The 14,195-nt window shown below is 39.4% G+C and overlaps 1 protein-coding gene across 1 annotated transcript in view; it reads right to left on the bottom strand.

Moving 5' to 3' along the window:
* The window catches only part of MDFIC2 (MyoD family inhibitor domain containing 2), a 30,795-nt gene extending 17,592 nt beyond the window's left edge, over nucleotides 1–13,203 (bottom strand). The window contains exon 1 of the mRNA XM_050712794.1: nucleotides 13,095–13,203. Within this exon, the coding sequence (XP_050568751.1) occupies nucleotides 13,095–13,203 (109 nt within the window). The remainder of the gene's footprint in view (nucleotides 1–13,094) is intronic.
* Nucleotides 13,204–14,195: the final 992 nt, after the last annotated feature.

The following is a 14,195-nucleotide window of genomic DNA, read 5'->3' as shown; positions in this document are numbered from 1 at the left end:
CAAAGCAGAAAATTTAAGTGTCTGCGACACTATGTTTCTCCTCTGCTTGGAGGGGAAGACATAAGTAACAACCTGAGTGGGGGACTGTGTACTTGGGTGGCATTGCTGTGCCATAGGGTATGGGAATTTGTGCTGCACAGGTGTCACTCATAAAAAAAAAAAAAAATTCAGACCAGACCATTATTTAGTAAATCTGGGTCTGTATGTGTGAACTGGGGAAAAAAAAAAAACCACTAGCCCAACTTGTAAATCTCAGGTCATGCTTGTAATAGCGGCAACCAGAAGCCTACGTGTAAAATGAGGAAAACTTGATCTGGAAATAATCTGAGGCAATAGACAGGGTGCCACAGCCCTGTTTCCAGGTTCCTGATTCAAGCATGGCTGGTCTTTCAGCAGGACAGCAGCAAAGATCCTGATGGCATGGGGACAAGAGTGCTTGTGGGTCACCAACACCACACCACAAGCAAGACCTGAAGTCCCTGGTGTTGCTGAAGAGATTAATTTGCTTTTGCCACCATACAAACCATGCTACCCTCTGCTCCTACCCTACACTGATTGACATCCTGTATTGCTCTGCCTGTCTTTGTGCCTCGGGGATATATTAGTTACTTGCTTTTGCCTGCACCAAGGTCCAGAAATGGTTAAGGTGGCATCTCTGACAACCTCTTTCTAAGTGGTTTTAAGTAGTTTACTTAAAGGGGGATTTTTTCATCTCCCCCAGAATATGAGGCAGCTCTAAGGTAGTGTCTAGCTTGTGTGGAACAAGGCCACTGAACTTAAGGCAGGAAATTTAAGGTGCCAAACAGACAGATGGAATCACAAGAGCACAGACGAATAGTTTGCAAGTGTGCTGCACCTGAAGAAAAAACATAAATTGCTTGGCCTTTCCTTTCCTGATGGCACCCAAAAACTGGGAAAGGCTAGCAATATCAATCTGCCCACTGGAGCTGGTGACTGCTTAAATTCTGACTGTCCCTCACAAGTGCTTGGACAAACCATTCAAATCCTGTGTGCCTCAAATTATCCTCTATAAAGTGGGGACACGTATACTTCCTAATCATATGTGATTGTTTTGGCACTGAAGTCATGACTAAGTTAATATTTGCCCTGTAAATGCAGTTGTCAATGTCTGGTGGTTGCCTTTTTCAGCTTCAGAAAAAGTCTTAAACTTTTATGCAGTTAACTTCCATGGCTATTACAGTTTATGGTCACTAGTTAACTACAGCAGGAGGGTCAAATTTTGCAGACTCTAGTTTCTTTCCAGCCTGCAGGATTTCTCCTCCTCCAAGTCTGTTTTCTACTCTTGCCACTACCCTGCCTTCTGTTTAAAGGCATTAATAATACCAAATAAAGCTAGAGATGCTCATTATAACAACTAAGTTGTTTCCTTTTTAACCAGAGCAAGTGCTTATGCCAGGTTTGCATGAAGAACCTCTGTGCATGCGTCTGGTTTAGGGCACAGTACGCCAATCATTTGATAGAAGATGAGTGTATTACATGTAATTTAGCTTTTAGCTGTACATTTACTGGAAAGCTGGTATGAGCATTGGTAATCTAATTTTTGCCTGGTTGGAGGTGATGGAAATATAAAGAACGGGAAATAAAAGGTTATTGCCATGTGTGCTGAATTGTGGTTTGGTAGCAGCAGTTGTCTTGTAGTTAAGTGGCCATCAAAACCCTTCTTGGGGTGGCAGTAAATTTAAAAAAAAAAAAAAAAAAATCAGAAAATATATCAGTTTTCAAAGAGTAAAAAAAGATGTGACAATTATTGTGACACAGGTTTGCCGTCTGTTTCTGATTATCCCTTTGGCTGGAGAGTTGGGGCTTCTAATTGTAAGGTTAAGGAATCCTTTTTATCTATCTCTTGCCTCCTAATCCTGTGCTAGACAGTATTGTTTTCTGTGCCTTTTGTCTTCTGGGGAAGGAGACAATCTCTGGCTCATGCAAACATCTTGTTAAAGTCTGCTGAGGATTAGGGGGTGTGACAGTTTTCTTGCTGAGCCTTTTTATTGGGGATTTTTATGCCTGCTTTTCAGGGAGGTCTTTGAAATGTCTTTTATGTAGCAATCATTTCACTCTTTCTTTGTTGTCTCAAATGTTGAGGCTGTATTCTTCTCATCTGTTCCTGTTTATATTCTATACTAGCTGGTCATAACAGTTTGGCTTGAAGCTATCATCATGCTGTGTGCTTCTGAATCGCAGGGGTATTGCTAACTGCTCTATGACAGTTGCAAATTCGAGCATTATTTTAGGTCATCTGAAGCCTTAGCGTGGTTGTTTGTATGAAATACAGTTAAAGAGGTTCCAGATGAAAAATAATAACCTAGGAGTTGGGCTTTTCAAGTGTCTGCAGCTACATACAGGCGTTTAAAATGCTTCTGCTATAATGGAATACATCCCTCTCAGGGTGGTGTTCATCATAGTAGCTCTAGCCTGGCCTAAACTCCTACAATAATCAAAGGAAGAGACAAGCCTGTCTTCCTAGCAATGCCTTGCCTCTTGACAGAAAAAAAATTAAGCTGGGAATAAGTTGCTCTTATGAAGAAATATCTTGTCCCTCTTCCCCATCGTGAAACCACCTAGCAGTTGGCTACCAAAATAGTAATAATGAATTAGCCCATACCAGAAACTAAACTTATAAGTGACTAAAGTTAGATAACAAAAAGACTAATCCCGACCAAAGAGATGAAATAACTTCTTCCAATTTTCATAAGAAGATTGGAAAGTTCTGTTAATCTCACATTTCAATTTTGAAAAGCTGGGGCTTCGTCAGTGTTCCTTGAGCCTTTAAGTAAAACAGAAGATTGTTTCCTAATGCCTTTTATGAGCAGCACTTCTGTGTCTTGAACAACTATCTTAATACACATGGACTCTTGAATCATTTTTAAAATGAAATGGTAAGCACGTGTTCTTGCTGACTTTAATGTGGTGTTTATTTTGGAAAGTATGTAATCTCAGGTACCACCTGGGGAGATCAGATTCAAAGTTAAGCAGGGAGCCTGAGGTTATGTAGTTTTGCTGATAGAGAAAGTATCAGAGGCAGGTTTCTGAGACTATCATACAGGGGGGAAAAACGGTTGCATCATCTTCTGCTTTGAGAAGGTCGAAGTAAAAGTTTGTAAAGTCACTACCAATACTGATTGACTGGTGTGCACAAGATGCTCGTTTTATTTTTATCTTTTAAATCTGGCTAAACTCTTGTTTCCTTACACAATGTATCTTGCTTAATGCTTATTTTTTTCTCCAGTAAATACTTTCCTGTAAAGCTGTTCTTCCTCTCCTGATCAACAATTTGCCCCATGTAATGCATTTCCACCTGCATTTGCTTACAGCCTCTCTAGCCTAATTTCTAGTGTTTAAAGCCATATATAATATTGTTCCAATTCACACTTAACCACTAAACCCACTCTTCCAGATATGACCTCAGTTTATTTTATATCACACTTCTTTTTCCTAAAGTATTTTATACATAGCATAATATGCAATGATACGGCACTGATGTTTATCAAAATTGTTTCACACTGTAGTTATTTCTATTCCTGTCTTTTGGATCAAGTACAGTACAGCTGCAGATTAATACCACCTTCTAAAATAGGTTTAATGTGTTTATTTTCTTACCACATTCACTCCATCCACTAACTTGTTATATGGATTATATTTAATGGGAATCTTGTGGGGCTATCAAAGGCCATTTATTTTCTATTGAAATAACAATTAAGATAACACACAAACTAATATAGTAATCAAATAAACCTGACAAATAACAAACTTTTTTTTAAGGCTGCAGAGGCATGCTAACAAATCTATTTGATCAATATATGGGATGTGAAAAAAGAGGAGACAAGATTGACTGATGAATAAAATGGAACTGACACAAATAGGCTGACAGCCAGTCGCAAGTCTCTTTAGGGCAAATGCAATTAACTTAGAATAATAGACTCAAATTTGATGGTTAGAAATGCATTTTTATTAACAATCACAGCCTGAATCATTATGCACTCTTATGAATAAAATTGTACTTATACTGAATGTCTGTGTATACATGTATGCATGTACATGCAAAAAAGCCTCGTTGAAAGAGAGCTTTATTTTTGTGACAGAACAACTGTATGAGATTTAAAATAAAAAGCACACATAAGTATAAATCTAAATATTCAAACCAGTGATATAAAAATCACATATGTGGTATGCTAGTATTAACGATAAAGGCAATAAGCATTGGTCCCAGGACTGCTTGTTCTTTTGGGACGTGAAATTGCAATCGGGGATTTACAGATTTCATTCTGAGGCAGGGAAGTCATTACTAGAAACATAAGCTCATTCTCTTTACTTTAATAGCTATTTTAAATCATTCATTTAGAAAATACATTAACTATTTATTGTGTAGGCAGTACATTTCTATTGGCATTCCATTTTCATGCTTTTTTTATAATCCTTTTTAGCAAATTATTTTATTAAAAGGAGATTAGAATTAGCAAAAGGATCCTACCAATTTTTGAAAATGCTACTCTTGAAGAAGAATATTTCCTATTATTAACAGGTATGAGGTATTAAAACTTTAAAGGGATGGAAGATATTCAATTGCTAATGTGTCCTTTTTCTTTTGACCTTCATTGCAGAGGCTGATTGCTATTTGTAAATTACTTTTAAAATTATTAATCTCATTTAATTTCTGAATAAATATAATCTCCTTTTTTTCCCAAACATCCTTGGGATTTAGATATGAAAAGAATTGCCTGTAGGATACATTATGGTGCAGAAGTCTTACTTGTTGGACAAGATAAAATACACCATTTAATGCAGAGAAATTCTAGATAGTATTAGCTAAGTGTAACATGAATATGAAACCATGATACCTACAGTGCTTGGTGCTTAAATATCTTGAGAAGGTGTAATGGTAGGAAGTAAAATGTCTGTACTAGAAGTGTCTTAAGTCAGGTTTCTTTAGCTCAGTGTCCCTGTTGGACTACTGCGTGGCCAGGGACAGGATAGCAGTGAACTAGGATGCTCTATGCTCATATAGCTTCCCTATGAATAAGCTGGTATAAAATATTGTCCTGCTTCTAAGACAGTTTCTGGACTGGCTGAGCTGGATCCAAGAAATATCTGCTATCAGGTTTTTCCACTCTGAAGGTGGTTTTAGTCCTCGTTTCCCGGAAGTGAGAAGTACATGGACATACTGGGAAGGCAGCTGCCTTGCTTCTGATGGGGGTAGAGGCCCAGGGAACCACAGAGAAACGGAGGTGGGGTGAGGCTGGGGAAGGGATTTCCTGGTTAAAAACCTGGTGTCTGGGGAGTTCATAGCCTGCCACTTTGGTTTTCTGCCTCTGATTAGCCATAAAGTCATTGCCAAGAGGGAAAACCTCAGGGAGCCCGATGATGGCTGAAGGTTTTCCACCCTTTTTTTGGTCTATAATCTAGCTCAGGTATTAACAGCAACCCACAAAAAGGTTTCCCAGGGTTTGTTTCTTGAATAGCTGGTATTGCCTATTCTGAGACACAATATGGGAAGACCACAGGTTCCAGCACCACCAAACCTGGTGTGTGCCTAAAAGGAAAAATTGACACACAAATAATCAGAAAATGTTCAGGGGCTTGGACTGCGCAAGGATTTTTTTTTACAGAACTGTTTTTGTTGTGAATTGGACTAGTCAAGTTCATGGTATCGATTCAGTTTCTCCTTAATATCTGTGTAGTTTTGTCACTGGAAACAGCTGGAAGGAGAGTTACTTCTTGAGTGTGGTGCCAGGCAAGAATGTGTGTTTTATGACAGCAGCTACTTAAAATTTTAAATGAGTAAAATGTCTTAAAACAATTTGCATGGAAGCTTTAGTTGGTAAACAGACTATGGAGACCATATGATCTGTTGATTTAATTGGGGGTGGCTTTTTGCAGTCAACGCACTTCAAATTTAGTGGGCTGGGGGCTCAGTTCTTTCAACTTGTTGGTTTTAGGAGTAAAATATCATTGCGCTCCACACAATGGTTCTGAAGCATGGTGATATAAGAGAAAGGAGAGTCAGGCCCTGCGTGATGGATACTAGATCTCCACTGATGTAATCAACCAACCAGAACAAGAATGACTCACTCCGTCCATAAATATCTGAGGGTCTGCTTCAGATCACTTTTAAATTCGTTCACACCAACCTCATTTCATTTGCTTCAATGGGCTTACTCCTGAGTTAGACTGATACATGCAAGAGGAAATCCAGGTCCTTAAAAATGAAATCGTAATTAATTTCTCTCTTAGCTGCTATACTTAAAAACAATAAATAAATAAAACACAGATGTTTCCAAAGATATATTAAAAAGCAAAAGGGGGTGCCTTTGAGTGCATTATTTTTTTCTTAACCCAGTAGCGGTAGAACTGTTGATAATGTATCATACTTACAATATGTTTCTGTTGGCATTCATGCTCCATGCTTTTTATCTCCTTTTCAGAAGTTTTTTCATTTAAAACAGATTAGAACTAACAAAATCTAAGTACCAGGTTTTGAAAATCCTACGTCCAAGGAAGATATTTTTCCCTAACACCTGCCATTTTTTTCCACTGCATCTAAACCTGTTCAGGTTCAGAACTCTGATTTCACCCTTTCACGATCCCAAAATATTAAGATTCCATTCCCACTCAGTTTAGTTTCCTTTTTTTTTTGTCTGTTACAAATATCGTTTGGCCAAGATGTTCTCAATAGAACAAAAATACTTTCTGTTCACCTCATCCTCGAGCAGGTGCCAGGCAATCTGCAGTAGCTATTCTGCTACCTGAGCAGTGTGCATATTTAGCAACACCAGGCCAACCTTCACTGTCACAGCATGGAAAGTCAAAAATAGATGACAGAAACATATTTCTTTCCATGAAGATTTATGCAGCTAGGTAAAATCTTCACATTAACAGGTTTTAGTGGAAGGAAATAATAGTTTTGGAATGAAGAACCTAGACTATAATATAAAAAGTCTCCCTATTATATATATACACTTGAGTAGATAGGGTTAGAATGATATATCTGTATATTCCTGCTTTCCTCCGTGATGAGTGTTCTGCCAACAACCTGTTCTCCACATCAGGTATACACCTCTCCCCTTATTAGCATTCAGTGCTGTGGCTGGGAAGCTACAAAAAAGTAAATTGCTTACAAAAGCCATATTTGTAACTTATTTAATGGTCGCAGCGCTGGCTTCCTGTGTGATTCTAGGCTATCCTTAAGGCTGGGTTGCAGCGTGCATCATGTTGTATTACTGCCACAGCTGGGGGGAAGACATGATACTATAAGGCAAAAAATGATGCCAAAAAGAATCACAGACGGTGGGCCTAGAAAAGACCTCCTAGCTCAGCTAGTCCCAGCCTGCATGGCGTGAAAGTCTCTGCAGGCTAACCCCTTAGGTGTTTTCTCATTTCTTCCTAGACACCACTAAGTGACAGTGCCTGAAACTCTTCCTGAGGCAGAGTATTGCCTAATCATCCTTTCTCGGAAGACATTTGCCTTCCATCCAAACTAAACTTTTTCTGCTCACAAACGTGTCCTGCTGTGGAAGTGGAAAGAAACGTAACTGGGTAAATAACTCCAAGTGGAATAAGGCAGTCAGCACAGCAGGGTCTCCAAAACTTGATTTTTCTGGAATAACTTGATCTTTTTTCCCTGTCCTTGGTGGTGTTGCTTGTTTTTGCTTTCAGAGCAAAGGGTTGCATTTTGTTGTAATGTCTTTTTTTTAATGTGTAACTATTAAAAATGCCAAGGCAATTGTTATTTCAACTCTTCATTTGCTGAGGTTTGATAGATATTTGATAGATGTTTTATTATCCCTGGCACTGCCTATTATAAATAAAACAAGGGATTGACCTTGTTTTAGTTTTTATGATAGTGCTAATAAAGTTCTCTGGCTCCCAGATAACAACTAACAGGCCCTATACTGCAGTGAAATCTTATGGTTAAGACTCAGCTGATGGTTATTGTCCAGTAAACCGTGAAGACACATCTTAGTAGCATGATAGTCAAAAGTTAACTGTAGTGACTGGTGATTTCTGCCATGGCCAAAATCTGTCAAACTAGGTGCTTAGTGCAGATACAGTTGAAAAGTTCCTGTCCCTGAAAACTATGGAAGTCTATGTAGACAATGGAGTCATGGTGATTTTGCAGATGATGAGCTGCAGTGTGGTTACTGACTCTCTTTCCTGATGATCACGTGGGTAAGCTTTCTTTAGGGTGTTAGATAGACAGCAAAATCCATATTTTCTCCAGTTTTAAATATTCTTCAAATTGGTTATAATCTTCATCTTCCATTTCTTTAAAAAGGCCTTGCATCACTTTCCCCTGTAATCAGGGAGAGGGCAATGTGGATTCATTTTTTAGGCGGCTTTCCATCTGTGTATGGTGTATCTTTTTAATTCCTTAGGTTCAGTTTGAAACCTTCAAAGAAAAATATTTACCTAATTTCAGTGAAACTGCTAATGTTCTCCCAAGAGAAGGTGAATTTGTTGAGGGTTCCCATTATGCTTCTCTTAAAAACAAGCTATCCCAAAATATTAAGGAACAAACCCCACAAAATTGCACACCTATGTATAACCTTTTTTTCTTGTGAAACTAAACAGAACTGTACCTCTCTTGAAATTCAGAGTATAGTTTCATGGTTTTGGGGGGTGCGGGCTAGTCCAGTACAATTATCCCATTTGACCAGGGCTTGATAGAGTTCATAGAACTGTTCTCAGTAATTTTTCCTTCAGAGTGAATTGTTCTTCCCTGTATAAGTGAACACAGTCAAACCCCACCACGTATAATCAGAGACCCCCACATTTAAAGCTACGTGCTGCTCCCTGAAAGCCAAAGGCAGTTTTGCCATTGACTTTCATCAAAGTAGGAACAAGCCCTGTATTTGCAACTTAAAGCAAGTAGGTTAAAATTATGAAGAATGATTATTTAAAATAGCAATGATGTAATACCAGTGTCAATTCCATTATTTTAACAGATGTAAATTTGCTCTGCTCTTGAACTCTGGTGAATTTTAATGGCAATATTAAAGAGATACTATTAAGACTACTTAAAAGAACTATTTGTAAAAAGTGTCTCCAGTTAAGGAAAAAAAGTTTAAATTGCTTTTTTATTCAGTCTGCACAATTATTTATTTGAATGGTTTTGTATATTACGAATTAATATGTATTAGAAGATAAAAAGATCACACTAATATTACCAATGGTCATGGGATATGTCATAGCTTGTGCTGTTTAGACCAAGAAAATACACCTCATGTCCAGCTGTAGTATAGGTAGCCTTCACCATAGGACAGATACAGGCTATGTATATTGTCCATAATGTACCTCATAAGTACTTCAGAACTAGCTAAGTAACTTTAGTAGGGTACGTTTACTTACCTTGCAAGGCCAGTTACACATCAATAACTACAGTGTTGTACCTGGCTGACAACTACTGCACCTTTTCTGGAAGTTAAAGGGATTTGGAGGTTCTCAAAAGATCTGGTTCTAATTTTTTTGATTCTCATGCAGCTGTGTTCCCATGGGCTGGGTGCTGATAGGAGAAGATCAGTGTGGCAGGTCCTGGAGACCTCTTAAAATTTCTGTACAAGGCTATTAACATCTGCTGGTTTAAGAGGGCTTTATTTTCTGGAGTGAAACTTTTTTTTTTTAAATAAAACAACAATCCCAGGGCCCCAGTGCAAAGTTCATAAAATTAAATGGAGGATTTTGAATGGGCTGGCATTGCACAAACTAGGTTATCACAGGCCAAAAAGAAGGTGCTGCTACTTGTTTTTCTGGAGGAGAGTTGGATAAGTAATAAAGCAGATACTCAATAAGACTGAATCAGGGAAAGCCATATTCTAATAATTCAGTACTGTTTTTTTATTACGGGCTCGACAGTTCTGTCATTAAGGTCAGTAGAAGTTTTGGGTTCTTTCTGATCTTTACATCACCTATAGTTACTAAATTTTGGGTGCTACAGTTATCTTTTTTTTCTTAAAAACATGCAAAGCACATCTTTAAGTACTGTGCACTGGCAACCACAAACAAGGGTGATCAGTTGGTGATGTTCAGCTACCTGGAATGCTGGATATTTATAATATGTAAGTATTATATGCATATAGCAAACCTACTTTAGCATTGGTACAGAAGTTTTTACTTCTCAGCCTATAGAATGCCTTGAGATAATTGGTGACATGGGGGGGGGAGGGAGATGAAATGAGCCTGCAAAGCTGGGATATGATCTGTTCTGAGTTTAAAAAGGCTTTGGACTGAGCTTTCACTTGGTTTGGTGTAGACTAAGTGTTGAACCTAATGTACAAATCTAGCCCAGAGTTTTCACACTTCTAAGTAACTGATTCACCCCAACTTCTATTAATCACCTTCAGGAAGTGAGTAGGCTATTTAAATGGTTAATGACTGAAAAGGATTTAAGTATCTCAGACAAAAAGTAAACGTTTTTTCACCTTAGTCTCATTAGAAAAGGTAAATATCAAGTGCTCTAGTGAAGCTGGACCTTGTGAATCATTTGACCTAACAATTGTTTCTTCTTCTAAGCATTTATGAGTGTAGTCTGAGAGCACATTCTTCCAAGTATTCAGTTTTTGATCCAAGAAAAAAATGTCTCTTTCCATTAGGTTTTTATTTCCTCCCCTTGCTCCAGACAAACCAGAATATTACAAAGGGCAAATCCATGAAAGTTTTTCTCCAACTTTCCCTTGGGGGGGAAAAGCAGGCTTTTTATCTTAAAATGACAGTCTTTCAGTTGTGCAAAAAAAAAAAGCCTTTCACTTCTGTAAAAGGCAGCACATAGAAAAACCTAGGCTGACCTGTTATGGCAGGGAGAAAGGTGTGTTTTGACTGTCGAATGCTTGTGTAAATGCAGCCTTAGACACCACTGTGTATAAATACAACCTAAAGGAGCAGATTTTCTTTCCTGTCAATTGAATCTTATGACAAATTTTGTTATCTCTGGATTTAGCATCAACATCACTTTTTGTATCACACAACAACCCAGAACAGTCAGCTTCTTGCAGTGCTCCTCCTTTTCCAGCCCTTGGCCACTACCTCACCCTAGTTTTGACATGACCAGTCCAGAACAAAGTGCTCAGTGCAGCCTGTTTGTAGCTCAGTTGACCAAAGCAACCGTAACTTAATCATCACAGGGTTTTAAAAGCAGAGCCAAACACAGCCTAACCAGCAAATCGCAGTAAGCTCAGGAGAGGTCTTCTGCCAAAATTCAAACCCTGTTCTGCCAGCCTGCTTGTAACTTACTGGTACGGTGTACAGTGCTCTTGAGAATAATAAATATATAATCCCATATCCCACAGTCCATTACCACGTAGTGTTTGAAAAATTTCCCATTAACAAAACACAGTACATGCAGGTAAAAATATCAATGTGTCTCATTAGAGGGAGAAAAATGGAAAATGTGTTGTATTAAAGCCAAGTTTTGGGCTCTTGTGCAGAGTTTGAGGGGAAAAATGTATTTCTGCAGGTGGTCTCTAAAGTGGAAGAAAGGATACAGTTTCTTGGCTATGCTAGCAATTAGAAACAGAGCAACAACACACCCAAGATGTGGCCTCTAATCTAGGCCAAGGCATTCTTCATCTTCCTCTTCTATAAGAAGCAGATTGAGCAAAATGCCAAAGCACAAGTGTAACTTCGAGCATATGAGTAATTCTGGTGACTTTGCTCTTGAAATCCTGGTTGAAAGACTCATATCCAATGTTTGCCTTGGTTTGTGTCAGTGTTGCACAGATTGTTTCAGGTTGCACAGCAACCCATAGAGTCCTCTGCTCTGATTTTCCTCAGCAGTAATAAAGGACTTGTGTGTGACAGAGAGATGAAGGTGGAGCTAAAATATGGGGGGATTAAACCCTAGGGAAAAATAATATAGAAGAACTGTGTGTGATGAATACACGCATTGCAGACCCATGACTTGAAAAGCAAACGGACCAAAGCACTCAAACCTCTGTGTGTGTAAAATCTTTTCTTACCATTTTATAGGAATGCTCGAGACTGAAATCAGTACTGCAAAATGCTATTGGTGGCAGCAGAAGAGTAACATTGGTATTATTCACTTCAATGTACAGCTTCTGCTCTTCAAGCGTCAATAATTGATCCTCTGTTGAACCAGATTATGCCTGGGCACTGAAAAGCAGATGCTCAGTTTGTGTAATGGGTCTGGAAGGGAGCTCAATAACTGCTAGACACTCTGCCTGAAAGAGAAGGTCTAAAGAGACCAAAATCTAATTCTTGTGAATATCTGAACAAACAGCTTTTACCTGCTCTTTTCATTGAAATAAATCCATAATTAGTTTTCTTTTAAGGGAAGAAGCCCTACTTGTTATAGACTTACAGAGTTGTGCTCACTTTTCCTTGGATAAATGCAAGCATGTGGAGGATCCGTATGGTTTCCTACTGTCCTCTAGTATACCTCAGGCAAAATCCTGTGCAGCAGTTTCTACCTGTAGTGTTTCTGGAGAGATCTCTAATCTGCAGGGAGGAAAAAAAAAGAGCCAAAGAAATTGGAAGCTTGGAAGGGGAGGTCTGTTGGTTTTCTGCTCACATAAATTGTCTGCAAAGCACACGTGGCCCTTAAAGGGCTGCATTAGGTGGAATAATTCCCCTGGCAGTGCAGCACCACATGTTTCTGCTAGCCTGTGTGCTTGGTGCAGCTGCACAGCATATCACATAACGCCATCAATGGCAAGCATGCTAGCTTGCCATTCCAGTGAGGCCCCAAGAACTGCAATAGGCGAGAAAACCGTGGTGCAGCACTTGAGCTGCAAGACCATGGACACTTAGCCAACTGCCCAGGGCCTGTACTCAGTGTGTGAGACCTGACAGGTGGCTGTGTCTCACCCAAGGCATTTAGTTTGTCCCAGTTGCAAGCCCTGGTCTTGAGTTCAGAGCCTGGATGTCTGCAAGCATGGCTAAGAAGTCACCGTGACTTACCTGGGGGCTGAGGAAGCACTGCAGTATGCAGTCCCAGTAGGGTGCTGAGAGGAACTGGGGCTTTCAAATCCTCTTACTGATGTTACACCAAAAAAACTTGTGTGAAAGGGCATGGTTACACAGTCAGGTCTGCTGTACGGTCCGCTCTAAACCTTTCCAGTACGTACCCCGTTTATGTGGCAGTGTGCTCAGCTTTTCTGCTGTCATCCCAGTACCAGATGATGTCCCATCCCATGCGATGTCCTGAATCTCCTCCTCTATTTCCACCTTCCCCATCTTAGTATGTAATGAAGCAATGTCAGGTGTTGTGGTGTGGCAATACAAGGGCGGTAATAAGGTTGTTCTTCTCCTGTCTCTTTAGTTTCATCCTTTCTCAAACTCAACCACCTCAAAGTTGCATTCGAATCACTGAATACTGGCAGTGACAAATGTTTTAGGCAGCCTGTGGTAAGCCCAAATCTTCCTCACTGTTGCTGGTGACTGCACATTGGGGATACTGTTTGAGAGGTTCGAAGACTAGAAATGACATTTGGTATTGACTTGAGCCGTGCAAATCCTCCTCTGAGAAGGATTTGCTCTGGTCACTATGGACAAGGAAATCCTCTACATCCTATGTCTGCCCTGCCTATGTTTTGCAGAGCCCAGTTCTCTGGGCATTCCTGTTGACACCCAGGTGGGTGGAGAGCAGCTGAGAGCTGCCAGAGCTGCGGTTTTGCTCCTCTGAGCTTCTTGGAAGAGCAACCAGCCACATATCAGACAGGGCATAAATTACACATTTCCAGGGGGTACAGGAATATATGTCGTCTTACAAAGCAAGAAGAGGGAGAAGGATGCTGCGCTTGTCAGGGCCTCTGGCAGGCAGGGTGAGAGGGTGATGCCACCTGCTTGGCTGACCCAAAAGGTGCTACCTTTCATTATTTGCATTATTTGTTTTCCCAAGGTTGTTGAGACTATCACTAGAGTTCAGCCACTCATTGCTCAGTTATCTGACAAGTTTTTGTTTTGTGAAAGTATATTCACATACTAAAAAAAAAAAACACTTGGGAAAACAATGGTGTTTTACATATAAAACTGTTTTCTTTTGTATGAAATTTAACTGAAATGATCTTAATGACTTATGTAAAGTGAAATATTGGGTTTTCCTTTTTCGTTCTCTTTTAGCCCTGGTCTCACACAGGCATATTAATGATTATTTGTCAAAGTCACACTGTTTGCTTACAAGGTACGAAGGCTTTTTAGACACTATAATGACAGCTTTTGATTCACTT

Source organism: Cygnus atratus, chromosome 10, assembly GCF_013377495.2.
Source record: "Cygnus atratus isolate AKBS03 ecotype Queensland, Australia chromosome 10, CAtr_DNAZoo_HiC_assembly, whole genome shotgun sequence".
Taxonomy (NCBI): Eukaryota; Metazoa; Chordata; class Aves; order Anseriformes; family Anatidae; genus Cygnus; species Cygnus atratus.
This window is presented reverse-complemented; position numbering and strand designations above follow the sequence as displayed.